General features: G+C 38.1%; 1 protein-coding gene across 23 annotated transcripts in view; it reads left to right on the top strand.

Moving 5' to 3' along the window:
- DTNB (dystrobrevin beta) overlaps window positions 1-18,045 on the top strand; it is a 178,459-nt gene that overhangs the window by 15,651 nt on the left and 144,763 nt on the right. For 16 of the 23 annotated variants that reach the window (XM_016121733.2, XM_036223988.1, XM_016121726.2 and 13 more), the window contains 4 exons: window positions 5,093-5,130; window positions 8,956-9,023; window positions 10,603-10,683; window positions 14,114-14,327. In XM_016121733.2, coding sequence (XP_015977219.2) covers window positions 5,120-5,130; window positions 8,956-9,023; window positions 10,603-10,683; window positions 14,114-14,327 — 374 coding nt within the window. In that variant the 5' untranslated portion in view covers window positions 5,093-5,119. Of the gene's footprint in view, window positions 1-5,092; window positions 5,131-8,955; window positions 9,024-10,602; window positions 10,684-14,113; window positions 14,328-18,045 lie in introns of those variants that run through there. The other 7 variants (XM_016121728.2, XM_036223987.1, XM_036223982.1 and 4 more) reach the window with 3 other exon arrangements.

Raw genomic sequence — 18,045 nt, 5'->3', positions numbered from 1 at the left:
ATGATTACAGAGATGCAGGTCTTAGTATCCACAGAGCACTGGGGCAGAGTCACTTCCCAGTAAGGCCTAGAGAGCTCATTTATAGTAATCTTAGTTTGTGTATACCCCAGATATTTGGGTTGTATATAATCTGAATTATAAGCTTGGTCGAAATGAAAAGACTTAATTTTTTTTTTTTAATTAATATTATTGGGTGACGGTTAATGAAATCAAGTAAGGGTACAATTCAACAATACGTCACACATATATTGCATTGTGTGTTCAGCACCCAAAGGTAAATTTCCTTCCATCACCAGATATTTGAAAAGACTCAATTTTTAGTTTCGTTCCTCTAGAAGCTGACTCTAAGATAAGGATTTGAGTGCAGTATCTTGTTTTTGAGGTCATCCCGGGAAATACCAGTAGGGGACCAAGAAGTGTGACAGGAAGGGGAGGTGGTAGTTATCAGATGTCACCCGGCACGTTACCGCTGTGCGTAACTGGAGCTCCTTCCTGCTGGGAGCTCAGAAGCCAGTGCGAAACATGTCCTCAGAGTTACACCCCCTGAGGGGGCGAGGCAGGTGGAGTATTTATAAACCAACTCCATCGATCATGGGTTAAGACTGTTCCAGGGAGTGGTGCATCCGTACTCTGTCAGGCCTGCCATGCAGGGAGCAGAATGGACTTCAGGGGTCAGAGAAAGCCCCGAGGTTCAAGAGTAAGCAGATGTTGTCAGGCCAGAATAGGCAGCATTGGTCAGGGTCGGGGGATGCTGACGCTTTCCTCGGCACCCTGCCGCGCGGTTCCGCATCCGCGTTTTCCGTAGGTCCTCGATCCTCCCCACGCCCAACCCCAGGCCGAAATGAACCAATCCAGCAGCACATTAGGACCGGCTCTAGGTGTCCTTTTCTGGAACGTTAAATCCTGGGTCATGGGAGAGCTGCCCGCATATCAGCAGACTTTTCCATACTAACCTCCTACTCGGCCCCCAAGTTCAGCACGCTCAAGGCCCATTCCGAGGGGTGTTCTCCCAGTTCTGGCCGGTGCATGTCATCATGGTGGTCCAGCGGCTGCTTCCGTGAATCGCCCATTTTCATCCAAAGCGGGGACAGTGCCTCCCTGTGCTGACGATGCCACTTCGTGGCCCTAGTTATTGGCCTAGAGCAGCGGGGGAGGAGGGACAGGTGCTGACCAGGGTCAGCCTCTTTGGGGGCGTGCGTCTCAGATGAGGCCTTTGCAGTGTGCTGTCTGGAGACTACCATCTTGCCGCAGGAGCACGGGAGCCACTTCGTGTGGCCCGGGGTTCAGGAGAATCTTGGCTGCACCGTCAATTCAACCTTTTTTGTAATTTGCCTACTTTCATAATCAGAACTCGGGCTAATTTTTAACACAATCTGCCCTCAAATTGTAGTATCCGAGGGTTCCTTAAAATGCTACCATGGAAGTCTTCTGGCCGTCATATCATGCTCTGAGTTGATTCTTGGCTCATTTAAGCCCTGACGTTTTCTTTCCCCGATGCGTCAATGCCATTTGACTAGTTTGTCTTTAATTCTCTCAAATGCTAAAGCTTTTGCATGAGCCAGTCATCTTTCACCTGTCTCCCTTCCCAGCTCTGCTATGAAAGGATTTCTTATCAGGTATCGTGAGTAAGCAAAATTAATTCCAGTGAGGAACTCAGGGGGCCAGCGGAAAACATGGCCTCAGAGTGATTCCTCTGATGAGTAAAGGAGCTGGAGTATTTATGTAATAACATCTGTCAGTAGGAGGGCCGCTCCCCGGGGGCCGTTGATTTCCTGGTACTTCCGGACTGCCCTGCAAGTGTCAAAGCAGTCTTCGGTGGCCAAAAAAAAAAAAAAAAAAAAAAAAAAAAAAAATGCCCTCGGACAGGACATGCAGATGCAGGCAACTGGAAGCTGCTCAGTTTTGTGTCAAAGTAGTAGCATGGGTGACGGAATTGAGGCAGGGCGTCAGCAGGGTCTGCTGCACCTGCTCAGTCAACACGTGTCAGCATCGTGGCTGCTGTTGAGTAACAAGCTTTTCTTCCATGTCCATTTGGTTTCGAGAATTTTTAAAAATTTTTTTCTAGACGCAAACCCTGTATCAGACATGTGATTTGTGAATTCTTTTCTCCGTGTGTAGCTTGTCTCTTTATTTTTTATTGTTTTTTTTTTCATAGAATAAAAGTTTAATTTTAATGATGGTCACTTTATCAATTTGTTTTTTTTTCTTTTGTGCCTTGTCCTTTTAGTGTGAGATACCAGACCATGAAGATTTTCTCCTTTGTTTTCTTCTGAAAGTTTTATACTTTTACATTTACATTTACTTTCTATTTTGAATTAAATTTTGTGGATGGTGTGAGGTATAGGTCGAGGTTCATTTTAAAATAAGGTGTAATTGAGATATAACATTAGTTTCAGGGACACAGCATAATTATTCAATTAAGGTTCACCTTTTTGCCATACAGATAACCAGTGTTTCCAACACCAAGAATATCCTTTTTTCATTGAATTTCTTAAAAAAATTAAAAAAAAAGCAAATGGCAGTGTTTATGTGGCCCTGTTTCGGGACTCTGTTCTATTTCATTGATCTGTGTGCCTACCCCTTTGCCAATACCATGCGGTCTTGATTATCATAGCTTTATAGTCTTAAAATTGAGTAGTATGATTCACCAACTTTATTTTTTTTTGAAATTGTCTTTTCTATTCCTTTTGCCTATCCATATAAAATTTGGAATGTTTGTATTAACAAAATTCAGTTGGAATTTAGATTAGACTGTCTAATTAGATGGTTTGTCTTTGAGTCTTAAAAGTTTATTTTATCAATGCTTTGTAGTTTCAGTAAATAGACCCTATTTGTATATTTTTACTGTATCCCTAAGTATCTTATTCTTGTTAGAGGTATTATAAGTGCTCTTTTAGAAATATTCAGTTTCCAATTGTGCAATGTTATTACATAGAATTCGTGGTTGAATTTTGTGTGTTGACCTTGTGTCCTGCAACATTGTTGAATGCACTTTTTAGTTCTAGGAGCTATTTTGTATATTCATTTGGATTTTCTGCAAAGATAATGTGGTCTGCACATAGAAATAGTTTTATCTTTTCTTTCTAGTGTTTGCCTTTTATTTCTTTTCTTGTCTTACTTCATTGGCTAAGACGTCCCATATAATGTTGGGAAGAAGTAGTAAGAGTGGACGTCCTCGCCTCGTTTGAATTCTTAGGGAGAAAGCATTCAGTCTTTCATCATTAAGTATGACATTAGCTGTAGGTTTTTTTTTTAAAGATGCCCTTTATCAGGTGGAGAAAGTTTTTGCGTCTACTTTACTGAGAGTTTATGAATGGACATTTTCTCAAATGCTCTTTCTGCATCTGATATGATTATATGTTTTTTTTTTCTTTAGATTGTTAATATGTTGGATTATCCTGATTAATTTTCAAATATTGAATTGCCTTGCATTCCTGGGATAAGTTCCAGGTTCTTCTGGGGTTTTTGTATTTTAGTGGATTCAGTTTATAATATTTTATTGAGGATTTTGTTTGTTGTTGTTGAGGATTTTTGTGTCTGTGTTCATGAGGGATATTGTTCGATTTTCTGTCTTTGTCTAGTTTTGGCATCAGGATGTTATTAGCCTTTTAAAATGAATCGAAAAGTGTTCCTTTGTATTTTCTGGTAGGGATTGTGTGGGATCGATGTTATTTCTCCCGGTATCTTTTCCACTGCCGTTCCTTCGTTTGTAGTGTTTCCCATTTCCTTCCACAACCATTTCCCTTCTTTCTGAAGAACTTCCTTTGGCAATTCTTTAGAACATGTGTGCTGGCTACAAATTCTCGGTTTTCTTTAACTTCCGAAGGACACAGCCTCTCACTGTAGAATTCTTGGTTGACACTCTTTTCTTTCAGCACTTTAAAAATATTTCCTTTGAGCGGGGCACATGACCTCATTAGTTTAGTCCACAAGTTTCTGTTCGCCTTCTGTTGGCTATGGTTCAAACGTCAGTTCAGTTTTCAATTTTTTTGTTTTCCGTGCTATTCAGATCTGTGCTATGTGTGTGTGCTGGTCACTGGTCAGTCTGAGACCAAGTGGAGGTCTTTCTGTAAGCTTAGTTTTCAGAGTCATTGGCATGCTAATTAAGATCAGATTCCTGAATGTTTGGGTTGGAGAAGATCCCAGTATTTCGTAAACAGCCACATGGGGTTCCTTTCCTGAGCTCTGCTCTGGCCAGCACCCCGGTACTTTTGGGCTGCTATGGACTCCCCTTTTCTGTCCTCTGGCCAGACACTGTCTACTTCTGCAGTTGCACCACAGTGAAAGAAGGGTAGAAAGAGAACAAAATACCAGTGGGGCCGCAGCTCACTGAACAGCGAGCACGGCTCCTTTTCTCCACGGTTTTGACTCCTGCAGTTTTCCAAGCCAGCGGCTTCTGCTGCTGCCGCAGGATCGCCCGCCGGCCGGTGTGGGAGAAAATGAAGAAGGAAAGAGAGAAAAATCCATTTCTCCCACTCCCTCTGGGCTTTAGTTCCTCCTTTCTTTGATCCTGAGCTAGAGGGTTCTGAGGATTTCCGTGTGTGGATGTGCAGTGCTCGCGAGGTTCGTGGGTCTGCACTGTGTCGCCTCCAAGCCAGGAAAGGAGAGGGGGGAAAAAATGGTAAACTCACCATCTGCTCAGTGGTACTTTAAATTCTGTAATCTTCCCCGATCCACCTGCTAATACTTACTTTTTACAGACCTCAGACAGCTCCAGCATACGTTCTGTGCAGGTGGATAGTTGTATTCAGTGGAGGAGTGAGGTTGGTGTTGTGCTCCCTGCATTGTACTAGGATCCAGAACTTACGAGGCTGGGCTTTATACCTTCTGTCAGTCAGTCATCAGCCCTAGTGGCCCGGCGCCCCCTTTAGGAGGTGAGCGCCTCCCCAGGCATTTCTTGATTAAGGGGTGTTCAGTCAACTGAAGGCCATTCCCCAGAGAAGAGGCTGCCGTGAGGAATTAGCAGCCGGGTGAGAGATCCAGGGAGGGCACGGAGGGCACCGAGTGCCTTATTTCCTTACCTGACTTTTGACTTACAGCTTTTGAGCATCTTTTTGTAAGTTCCACATGCCTGCCTTGTTTTTTTTTTTAGTATCTGTGAACTGCATTGCTTCACTGTATGGCCGTACTGTAAGTTATTTAAGCATTTTCATACTAGATATTTTCCTTCTTTCTTTCCTCCTCCTTCCTCTCTCCTTCCCTTTTCCCCATTCCCCTTCCCTCTCCTCCCCTCTCTTTTCTTTTTTAAACAGATAAATAAACAAACCTTTATTGGGCCAAAGGTTGTATACATTTAAAATTTTGGTAGATATTGCCAAATCGTTCTCCAAAATACTGTGTCAGTGTGTACACATCTACCAAGAGTCTCGATGCCTGTTTCTGCATTGCTTCCAAAGAAACATATTTAGACATTGAAACTCTTAAGTACAAACATGAAACATATTTAGCTTTCTAAAAATTGCCAAGCAACACAGTGACAAATTAAAACTTGAGGGGAGGAAAAAATCTACACCTTAAAAATGTGTTTTATTTTCAAATCTACTTCTAACCTTTATTCATATATATATGATGGTTAAATAATTATTACTGCAGTATGAGCACCATTTGTTCACATTTTGTTGACATTATATGTGGGTTGGTGTGTTGCTTATATTTCATAATTATTTTCAAAAGAACTGATTATGGTTAGCTTTTTGCTATAGCTCTGAATTTCGAGGATTTCTCTATGCTATGAACAATTTTCTAAACATTTCAGAAAATGGTTACATGAATATGATTTCCTAAAGCAATCAAAACATTTGAAACATTGTTTCTGACCCTTTAGTATCAAAAGCAAATCCTTGTAGTGGAGCATATTTTAATTAGCTTTCTTATACTGGAGTCAAATCTTACTTGGAAGTTTCTGAAATCGAGTACGGGGGAAATCTCATATAGATGAAAATTCCTTTTGAAATTTCCTCAGCAGCAATACCGTGGTGGAGACCACCCGATACAGTAGTTCTAAGTCAGCACAGCCAGTTTTGTCTTCATGTTGGAACTGGCGACTTTTTCTTTAGTCGGACTGTGTTTTTGAGAAAAAAGAAGAAAAGGAAGAAAAGGAGATGCTGCTCTGTCAGAGGCCAGAGGGAACCAAGGCCACAGGGAGCTGCAGGATTCACCTGCCTTGTCCGCCTGTCCTGTGAACAGGTGATCTTGGCGTGGAATTGCCCATCATTTAAATCGTAAAATTCATCCCTCCCTTTCTCCCTGCCACCCCCCTCTCATAGCTGAACTTGTATTAGTCAATTGTAAGTATACTACAACTCCACTGTAAGTTTTTTAAAACAAAAATTTGGCAGTTTAAATAACAATAATACAAAATTAAAACCCAATTTATAAGACATATTTCTTAAAAAGTTTATTTGCACATTACTGGCTCCTCAGCGTGTTGATCACTTTATTTGGTATCTCAGATGGTTCTAATATATGTCTTTATGTGTTGTTTCATCCAAGTTTGTAATAGTTGTCTATGTGACTTGAAGATACCATCATTTTGTCAGTTTAAATCATTAAATTTCTGAAATATTTACTTTGCGCTTTATTAGTTTCCAAAAGCCCAAGAACTTTCTTAAAAGAAAATATATTACATTAAATAAAGTCCGTCATGGTATCATTAATTACAAATGAGAGTCTCTCCACTAGATGTATCAACTACCTGTGTTGCCGTAGGGGTAATAATAATAATAATAATTGTAATCATAAGAATAGCAGCTATCATTGGTCCTGTGCTTACCTTAGACCAGGCACTATCTAAATGAATTACCGCGTTTACTCTCACTAGACTGTAAACTACATGAAGGTGGGGACTTTGTCTCTTTTATTCACTGCAGTATTTCTGGTACATGCAGATGCACCTGCCACATAAGAGCTACTCGATAAATATTTGTCAAATGAATGGTTAGTGAAGGATATATAATTTTTATGCCATTTCAGCAATGAGGAATGACTACGAGGGTGATTCAAAGATAGAATTCCAGTAATGGAACTAGAACTCAAGCCCATATGGGATGATCGGTGTCATTTTGACAGTGGGGACATGCTGATCTAATTGCAGCCAGACATGTGTAGCAATGTAATATTAATTACTGTTGCTTTAGGTTGTGTTGGCATCCTTTTTCTCAAAGGACCAGAGAGTAACTATTTTCGACTTCACAGGCCAGATGCTGTCTGTCACAGCTACTCAACTCTGCCACTGTAGCATGTAGCATTTGTAGATGATACATAAATGAATAAGCATGGCTGTGTTCAGTAAAACTTTATTTGCAAAAATGGGTGGCAGACGGGATCTGGCCTAGGATAGTATAGTTTCTCTAATTTGTTCACTCTGCTTTGGGTGGTCTCTTGTTCCCAGTGCCACACTGATCACTTGTGCAGAATGTGTACCCTGAATTGTCATGGAAGTATTTGTAGTTTGGTGGTCATCCAGATGATCCAGAGTATGTTTATATTACTTAAAAAAAATTAATCTACACATAAAGACAAAATTAAGGAAATTGTCATGAAGAATTAAGGGATCTCCAGGAGTTCTTAGGCCCGATTTGAGAAAATGGAGTGTAAATAAATAACAAAAGTGGAAAAAAGATATAATTAATTAGATTTAAAGGAGATTTATGATATTCTCTGTCTTAATCTGTGTTTAGCGTTAAAATGTGTATTACTTCGCAAGAGACCAACACTGGTGAGGAAGGAGCAAGTTTTCGAATATCTTTTTTCTCTGTTGCTACTGACATTTGATACCAACATCTGTTTTTTCTCTAAGACCTACATTTTATTAGTTTTTACTGTTTCCAATTTCTTTTTATTTGGCTTTCTTTCTGTTTAAAAACTTTCCTCTTGGGGGCAAATTGTTAAGTAACCATCATGAGTGCTGAAGACTATTTGGTAACATTTCAATGATCTAGGAAAGGACAAGTCTTAATTATCAAAATATTAATCATAGAATATTAAGGAGTATATTTAAATTTTCTTTAGAATATATTTGTAACTAAACTTTGGCCAGTTACCTTGCTTTAATGGGTATGTAATTTGTGTAGTCATCATTTAATTTGTGATTCTAATATAATTGAGAATGATTTACAACAATCTAATCCGCTTTGGGAAATTATTTGGCTTATGCTATCTGTCCAGATATTTTATTTTCTTCACAGAATAAGGCAAAGTTTAACTGAAACTGTCACAAATTTTGCGTCAATAGTGTCCATGCAATGAAATGGCCTATTTGTGTTCTAGCGAGTTGTGTGCCCTTGAGCAAGTTAGCATTCTTTTCTAAGCATCAATTTCCTTATCTATAAAATGGGGATAACAGTAATACCAGCACCTAGGGATATCGTGGAGATTCAATGAAATAATGCACGGAAGGAGCCTAAGTCTGTCAGTGTAAACTACTATTACCACATGATGGAAAGTTACATTTAGTTCTTCGGGCGTGGGGATGAATACCTTTTTTATTGTTGTTGAATATTGTTTAAAATAAAAATAGAGTATTCCATTTGTTTTTTATGTATAAGCTAACTGTTATGTTTTTATGGTAGCCTTTTATTACGATTCTTTTCTAAATTCTATTTAGTAACGTGTTTATCTATAGAAAACAGTAGGGATGTGGGGAACTGTCTCAATTAATCTAGGACTCTGCAGAGAAAATAAAGTTCGAAATAAGACATAGCTCCATATTTCAGCACAGGAATCAAGTGTATGAGCTCATTTAAGTACTGACTTAATATATTAGAGGCTGTCGAATACAGGGACAATGGTTTATCATTTTCTGCTTCAGGCTTCCACTTTATTTTTACTGATACTCTCTTAGTGTACGCATTTACGACTTGGTTTCCTGTACCTCTCTCTTCACAATAGAATGATAAGCACTTGGCTGAATTGTCAGATTATACAGTGGTTTATCGTGTCTTTCTTTGTGTCTAGGATGATTGAGGAAAGTGGGAACAAGCGGAAGACCATGGCAGAGAAGAGGCAGCTGTTCATAGAAATGCGTGAGTCTTGAGTGCTTCTGGAGTCTTGTTTATATGTGTGGTAATGCTTTTGTATTTATTTTTTTCTAATTAAGTCACAGCTTTAATCAGAAGTTTTATGTTACAGGGTTTAGAAAGAGAAGAATGGAAGTTAAAGAATCATAGAGCTGGAAGACCCCAAGCCAGAGTATATATTTTAATTGGATTGACTTGAATTGCTTTCTTAAGCAAGGTCATAAATAGTAAGGCAGAAGTGTTACTTAGGATATCTGTGAGATCAAGGTGTGCCAGTCAGTTTAGACCTCTTGGCTGTAACTTCATTGTTACATGAGCTGCGGATGGTGAGAAATAATTAATACATCATATAAATTACCTTACACTAGTTACAGATTCTGAAGTAGAGAGGACTAAGTGTTAGGACAACATTTAGAGCTGTAGGAAAAATTAAAAGCACGAATTTGGTGTATTACTTTACAATTTTAAACCTTTTGTTAAAAATTACATTATTATATAAAAATCGAACAAAGAAAAAAAGATGGCTGAGAGGAGTGGGGCAGTTCCCAGTATTTGAAGGATTGTCTTGCGCTGTGACTACTTGGCTATGTGACCTTGACTGTGTGACCTTGACTTCAACACTCCTACTTGCTGGACCTCAAATTCCTCTGCCATGAAGTAGGGTTATTGGTCCGGATCAGTTGTTGAGAAACCTTTTAAAAGCATCGTATGTGCTCTTCCAAATGAGATGTCACGAGGACCCTCGACACATGACTGTTACGAAATGGGTACGGCTCTGTCGAAGCTGGAGAGGGGAGGCTGGGGCCCAGCTGGGGAGGCCCCTGAGGCGCTTTCGCAGAGTGAAAGCTAGCCTGGGCTCCAAGGGCGGTAACCCTGAGAGAGCACAGGGATAAACTGGACCACGTTTTAGCACCTGTTTTCAGGAGTCGTGCAGTGTCCCTATGTCATTCTGCTCATTAAGGCAGTCGCAGAGTCCTGCTCAGATGCAAGTAGAAGGAAATAATCATTAGTTCTTGGTGGAGAAGGTCACTGTACCAGAAGCACAAAAATAAAATACTGGTCTAGAAATTCGATTTTGGCCATTTTTTGAAAAACACAAGCTGCCAGAGACCTGGAAGGGGGACCTTAGTAGAGATCAGCGAGGCCAGTTCCCTCATCTTACAGAGGAGGGCACAGAGGCTAAGAGGAATGTAACATGGCCACGGTCATGTCCTGTGGTCGGCGATCAGGCGGGGGCTGGAATCGGCCTCTGACTCTGACTCTGTCTTTCCTACCGTTCCACTTCAGCCCCTTTTCTAAGCTATATGTAGCTAATTCACTAAAGTCGTGAGTGTTCCTCGCTCAGAGGCTCCTTAGGCCAGCAGACAGGACGATGCAGGCGAAACTACTGGCATAGTGCCTGGCGCGGAGAGGGCCCGCGGCGGTGTTCCCCAGCCCTTCCTCCCGCCCTCGTGTTGTATCAGAAGGCCTGGCCGACATGGTATGTGTAGACGGTGCCAACACAGTACAGTAGAGTCACTTCCCAGCATTTAGAAATTAAACAGTAAGTCCACTAGAACAGTTTTAATTTGTCCTTTTTTTTCAGGTGCTCAGAATTTTGATGTCATACGACTCTCAACTTACAGAACAGCTTGCAAATTACGATTTGTACAAAAACGATGCAACCGTAAGTCATTTCTGTGATAGCTGGACAGAACTCTCGATAATATCAAGTAAAAGATTTAGTATCTTTTGGTCGTATTGTAAAGTTATTTGAATTATTCTGTCTTAAGTGTTTATCAGAATATAAGCTTCGTAATTGGAAGAACCTGGCATTTTACTCTGTGGTTCCCTCAAAATATTTAACAAACTCAATAATGTAACTAGTTTTGAGGTTGGCGTAGTATTAATGTTCTTTAAATGGGAGAGTTGATTTCTCCTTGTCACTTCTTTTTAATGAATGTTTTATTCAGAATAAATACAATTTTTCAGACTTTGGAGGGAAAGGAAAACACTAATATTTTGATAAAAGCCTCACAAGAATTTATCGATTAAATTTAATATCAAATGAATTGCTACCGTGGCTACTAATAAAATAAATAAATAAGATATACACACAAGCATATAAAATCTTTTAATTTCCACGAAGATGAACTAACTTATGACAGAATTATTGTACTTTTTTCACATGTGTGTGTACTAATGAAAAACCCTTTTGTACAGTGGAAAGAACAGTAGCCTTACAATGGGAAAAACCTCAGTTTTTGTCCTGGTTTTGCTATTTATTGTAAACACATGACCTTGGGCAAGTCACTTTACATCTAGATACTTCTATGCTACTTTAAGTCTTACTCAAAAACTCTAGCTTAAAATTCTCCCTGAAGAGTTTACCATGCCATCCTAGATGGAAGTCATGCTTCTTCCCTGGTTTCCCAAAGCATTGTTTTCAAATTATGGGTTGTGACCCATTAATGGTTCATGAAATCATTTTGATAGGCTGTAGCTAGAATTTAAAGCATGTAATAGAAAAGAAAAAGAAAAATCAGAATGCTGCTTATGTGGTACAACTAAAAAGTATTTTGAGAAACTTGTTTTATATATATATATGTAGGGTGTGTGTGTGTGTGTGTGTGTGTGTGTGTGTGTGTGAGAGTGATGATATAAATATAATTCTGTGGGTTGTGGTCAAAGGTTTGAAAACCACTATTCTAGAGTAACTACGATTTTTATAATTGTTCCTGTAATTATTCTTGAGAAACAGGTGTCTATGTGTGGAGTGATGAGAGTCAGACCAGGCTAGTGGCATTAGTAATGTTAAACAAAAGATTCATTATTCTAGAACTTTTACTTTGTCACATATGATTCTCCAGTTCACCTGGAAGAATTTTTTTTGTGGGTGTACAATATAAGTAGGAGTCAAATTTCACTTTTTTCCATATGTATGTTCAGTTGTTTCTATCCTGTTTATGGATAAGACCGTCCTTTTTCTCCACTGCTAAAATTTTTTTTCCTCATATTCTTTAGAGAAACACCTAAGAATGTTCATAGCAGTGTCCGTATATGAGAAGATTTGCTTTCGGACTCTCGTGTTCCATTGTTAGGTTTGTCTGTCTTTGTACCAGTAACCGCTATTACAGCTTTATAATAAGTCTTGAGAGCAGGTAGAGCAGGTCTTCCTGCTTCATCTTGTTTTTCTTTTTCAGATTGTCTGGAACATCCTTGGCCTTTCACATTTATTTTCATATCTATTTTAGACTCTGCTTGTCAATTCCTACTAAAAATAAACAAAATAAAACTACTCTGCTGAGATATTTTCCTTTTTTCCTTTCTTTTTTGAAGCATTGTTTACACACAGTAAAATTCACCCTTTTAAAGTATAGTCCTCTGGGATTTTGTAGGGATTGCAGTGAATCTGTAGATGAAGTTGAGAGAATTGACGTATTTCCAATTTGAGATTTCCTACTGCAAACATGGCATATGTTTATTTAGGTCTTTAGTTTCTGCCAATTATATTTGTAGAATTTTTTTTTGGTAGAGATGTTGCACGTTCTTCATTGGATTTATTCCTAAGTCTTTGATGATTTATGATTTTATTTTAAATCGTATTTTTAAATTTCATCGTCTGTTACTGATACATAGGAGTACAGTTACTTTTATATCTTGGCCTGTATGCAGACTCCAATTCCAGACTCAAATTTTAGTAATTTGTCTGTAGAATCTTGATAATTTTCTGTTTAATTTTGTCACTTTTGAATGACAGTTGCATTTCTTCATTTCTAATACTTACACTGATAGTTATCGCACATTGATATTGCTTAGGACTTGAAGGACGCTAGAAATGATGATCGTGGGAATTTCTTGTCCCATTCCCAATAGCATTCTCAATATTATAAAGCTATAATAGCAGTTACTGGTACAAAGACAGACAAACCTAACAATGAAACATGAGAATCCGAGGAAAAGCTTTCAACATTTTACTCTTAAGTAATATGTTTGCTGCGGTTTTTTGTAGACACCCTTAATCAGGTTAAGGAAGTTCCCAAGTGTGTTTCTTCATTTTTAAAGATAAGGCTTATGTTAAAACTTGTCTTTTTGATAATGATTTCTAACTTAGTTTCATTTTAGCCAGAGAGCATGGTTTATATGATTTTAATCCTTTGAAATTTGTTGAGATTAGCTTGATGTCTAAAGAGAAGGTCAATTTTTATATGCATCACATTGTGTTCTTAAAAAATAAAACATATTTTCTAATCATGGGGGGGGGAGCAGTGGTTCATATAGTGACCATTATGTCTATTTTGTTGTGAAATTTAATTGTGTTCATACTTATGTTTTATATGTTTTCTCTATCATTTATTACGAGAGGTATGTTAATACCTTCCCAATGCTTGTGAATTTGTCTTTTTGGTGTTCTGTTAAATTTTGCATTATATATTTTTCAGGCTATTTATTGTAGGGGAGGCAAAACTTTACCTCTGCCCTCTTAGGATCTCTGGTTGGGCCTGAGAATTAAATTGACGTAAGACAGATTAACAGGAGAAAAGTAAGCAAATTTTTACATGTACATGGAAGACCCCATAGGAAAACGAAGACCCAAAGAAGTATCTAAGACTAAGTGCTTATATATTGGGTTGAACAAAGTGTAGCAATTATATATATATATCTATTCCACAATTCTATATATGTATATATATATACATATATACATATATGTGTGTGTGTGTGTGTGTGTGTGTATAATTTATATATAGAGAGAGACAGAGACAGAGACAGAGGCAGACTAAAGTCCATACAGATTAATTTTGGCCTCAATTCACTGTTTCTGGTGATGAGAGTATTTCTTTCCCCCTAGAATAGGGAAGGCATCTTTCACATGGGAGTTTTATTCTCTATTTTCAGGAAGAAAAGGGGAGGTCAGAGTGCCCTTGTTGGCACCTGCTGTTTTTCAGGCGTCTTTAGCACAAAGAGAATCCTTATGCCAAAGTGGCATATTTTGAGGGGGAACATTCTGCTACCCTTCACTATTCTATTAAATGTCAACAGATAAAAAGTTCTTATGTCTTTCTGATGACTTAAAACTTTCAAGGTGTGGACAGTTTATTTTCTTTGTGTTTCAGTGCATCTTGTTGATATCTGGAACATGATCGAAGCCTTCAGAGACAATGGCCTTAATACACTGGACCATAGCACGGAGGTCAGTGTGTCCCGCCTCGAAACTGTCATCTCCTCCATATACTACCAGCTGAACAAGCGCCTTCCTTCTACTCACCAAATCAGTGTGGAACAGTCCATCAGCCTCCTCCTTAACTTTATGATTGCTGCGTACGACAGGCTAGTACCTTACATGCTTACTTCTGTTTAAGAATGTTTGTCCCTTAATCATTCTTCTTCCTTGTTTCCTTGCTAAGGGTTATCCACTTAGAATCATAGTTAGAAAGGAAATTATTCAGTATAAGTCCCTTCTAAAGACTGGTGGGTGTACTATCCTGGGGCATGTCACATATTAGGCTCTGTGATGTTATGAAGACACACACTTGAGACATAGTGTTTGGTAAAAAATGTAGATGCCTTAATATAGCTGTTCTCTATCTAGTGAAATAGAACCAAGTTGTGAATTTGATTATGCAGGTTTCTATTTGACTTTTAAAGATAACTCAACTTTATTAGGTAACAGCAAGTGTCCCAGTACTATAATGATTTGTTTTTTCTTTATTTATGTTTGGGACCCTATTTTAATTTTATTCAGTGCAGAACATTGTCTTAAAAACTTTACAACCGTAGAAGAAAACTATTTAAATGTACTCTGAATTAAAACAGAAATGAGTTGCTCTATTTGTATTTATGGAGATTTAAGTTGTTATGATAAAAAACAAAAAAGATATCATAAGTGATGGAGGCACAGAGGGTAATGTCTGTGTTTCAGGAACCAAGAGTTCAGATTTCTGATCCCCGCATACTGTCAGCCATCTGATTTGAAGGGGTTAGTTCTCTCTGCTTCATTTTTCTCTCTGTATACTTACTTTGAGTTTATACATTTGTAGAATGTTATTTGTAATTTATAATACTGTAATGGTAAAACCATACGAGTTTCAAAGCCAAGTTACAACATAGGCACTCACTAAATTCACAACATTTTTATAAGATGCGATCAAGTTAGATATTCTATTCATTGAATAGGAAAACTTTTAAAGAAATTTGAATTTTTAAAATAAGAGTTTACATGAGACATACGTCCCCGAATTCCGATGCTATTTTTTTTTTTTTTTTTAGCAATTTTGATTAGTGAATCCATATGGTTAATCAGATTTTTTATTTAAAAAGTTTTTATTTTTCCATTAGTGTTGACATGCAGTATTATTTCGTATTAGTTTCAGCTGCACAACATCGCGGTTAGACATTTATATAGTTTATGAAGTGACCCCGCCAGTTAGTCTAGTACCCACCTGATACCACGGGTAGTTGTTAGAGTATTATTGACAGTAGTCCCCGTGCTGCACTTGATTCCCCTGCGACCGTTTTATAACTACCATTTGCACTTCTCGATCCCCTCACCTTTTTCACCCAGCCCCCGAGCCCCCTCCCATCTGGCAGCCATCCGTTTGTCCTCTGTGTCTGTGAGTCTGTTTTCATTTTGTTTGTTCATTTATTGGTTCCTTCGATTCTACTTATAAGTGAAATCATATGCTATTTGTTTTTCTCTGTCTGCTTTATTTCACTTAGTATAATCCATGAGGTTAATTTTAATACTGTCCAAGGCATGACTCTTTTGATCCAAAAATCTCAGTAAAAACCGTCGTTCGGGGGTGAGCATCAAGCGGCATCTTCTCATGACGCCGACTCACTGTAAATCATGTCGGGGTTGCACAACAGAAATTAATTTCATAATATTCTTAGGTCGGAAATAAAAATCACCTACTGAAATGATAAAGCAGAGATTATAAACTTGGATTTTATAGTTATGTTGAATAAATTAAATACTATGGCTGTAGAAAGGAGGAGGAGGAAGAGTGGAGAGCTAGCAAAAGGGAGAATGGGAAAGCCAAGGTTAGGAGCAGAAGGTCAGAGGTTTCCTGGACCCTGATTCAGAGAAAGCGAAAGCCTGCAGTAGGGTGAAGACTCTTACACATCTAATTTATTATGGACTTACATGAAAAAATCCCTGTGTAGTTTGGAAATACGGCTATGGCCTATTTTTAAATTCTGTTGTAGCAGTTTAATTTGGCTATATTTAAAAGTTTCCATAGTTCCCTCTTAATACCGATTCTAGCAACAAAACAATATTAAAAAAAAAAAAACTACAAAGCAAAAACATACTAGTTTATTTTAAATAAAAGCAAATATATTTCTTAAATTCTGAGTATGCCCAGCTAGCGTATTATGGAATGATGTTGCTGAAAAAAAAAAAAAAAGATAGTATTAGGTTACAGCCTTCCTTGTTAGTGATTTTTAAACAAAACTAGAATTTCCTGGGAGGCACAAACATTTCATGTACAGTATTTACTAATATTCTTGCTTGTTCTTAGATAGATTTAAGATGACAAGAAAGTCAGCCAAATTAAAGTAGGCGAGAACTAGTGCTGAATGGGAAGTTTTGTACGCCCCCGGTGGTAGCGCATTTTTATAAGGATCTAGCTCTTACAAGGATCTGACTGTTCCTTTCGGAAATTTCCAGGGGATGGATGGTGGAGGACGAGCTAGGCATTGTGAATGTCTTAAAAAAGGTGAAATCGTAGGGAAACCTGGTGCAAAATCGCCTGCACGGCAGCCCCTGCCCTGTTGAATGGCGTTGTGGGTGTCGGGATGTGATATGTCATGTGAACACCACCGAGACCATCTCACTGAGCCCCCGTCCTGGTGCTCGGTGGCAGAGCTATTCAGGGAGCAGAAGTGAGTGAACTTGAAGTTCACTTATTACTCTACCCAACACTTACTCTTTATTTTGTCATGTTTCCCCTGAGAGAAGTCACGTGTTTGTGCTAATCCTCTTGATTTCAGGATATACAGGCCTAGAAAAAATTTGACCATTTATCTATCTATCTATCTATCTATCTATCTATCTATCTATCTATCTATCAATCAATCATCTATCATTATCTATCAATCATCTATCATTTATCTATCATCATCTATCAATCAATCACCTATCATCCATCTATCTATCTATCTATCTATCTGTTTTTTAGGAAAGGCAACCCTTAGTTTCCTTTTTATAAGATTATTTTTTTAAAGAAAGGGCAAGAGGAATACTTTTTCTGAGTCATTTGCTTTTTCTTTGTCTTTGTTTTTCTCTGAAAGTAAAGAGAGAAGTGATAATAGGGAGACTTGTCTAGTCCATTGAGCACTCACCTCCGAATTAACCTGAAGAAGACACTATTTTCATCATGTAATTTCCCACCTCAGAAACCTTGTGATTTTTGAATGAAGTTCATACTCCTCAGTTAGGGCCTAATGATATCTGTCCTGAATTCCTTGCTCACACCAACCTCTAATCTACTTGTGGCACTTCTTAATTTTTCCAACGTGACATGCTCATTTTTCCCTTCATCATTTTGGTTGGCCTCCTGTCTGTCTGTCCTCCCCTCTTCCCCTACCCTCTCCACTTAAGTTTTTACCTCTGCAGCCTTCCTTATAATCACCAACCCCATTTTCATCCCTTCGATGACTTACAGTACTTGTCTGTATCATTACTTAGACTTTGAGTTATATAGAATGCACAGTAAGTGCACAATAAGATTAAAAGTCCTTGAGAGCAGAGATTCTACCTGATATTTCTTTCATTCCTCGATAAACACAGCTCTAGATTCTTAATAGATATTTGTAAGATTGAAATGAAAATTATGCAGTCTGATTATGATAAAATTGAATAATATTCTGTGTTGATTTTACTTGATTAAGCTGCTTGACATTTGCCAAATGGATTCTTGATTTGCAGTTGATTATTGAATAATCCATTCACTGTGAAGTTTTATAAATTAAGATTACTATAATTGGAAAAATATGAGTTTTTGAAGATCAAAGAGAAATGCTCTTATTAGTCTTAACTATATGT

This window comes from Rousettus aegyptiacus, unplaced genomic scaffold (assembly GCF_014176215.1).
Source record: "Rousettus aegyptiacus isolate mRouAeg1 unplaced genomic scaffold, mRouAeg1.p scaffold_m13_p_7, whole genome shotgun sequence".
Taxonomy (NCBI): Eukaryota; Metazoa; Chordata; class Mammalia; order Chiroptera; family Pteropodidae; genus Rousettus; species Rousettus aegyptiacus.
Note: the sequence above shows the minus strand (reverse complement) of the source record. Positions and strands in the feature narration are given on the sequence as shown.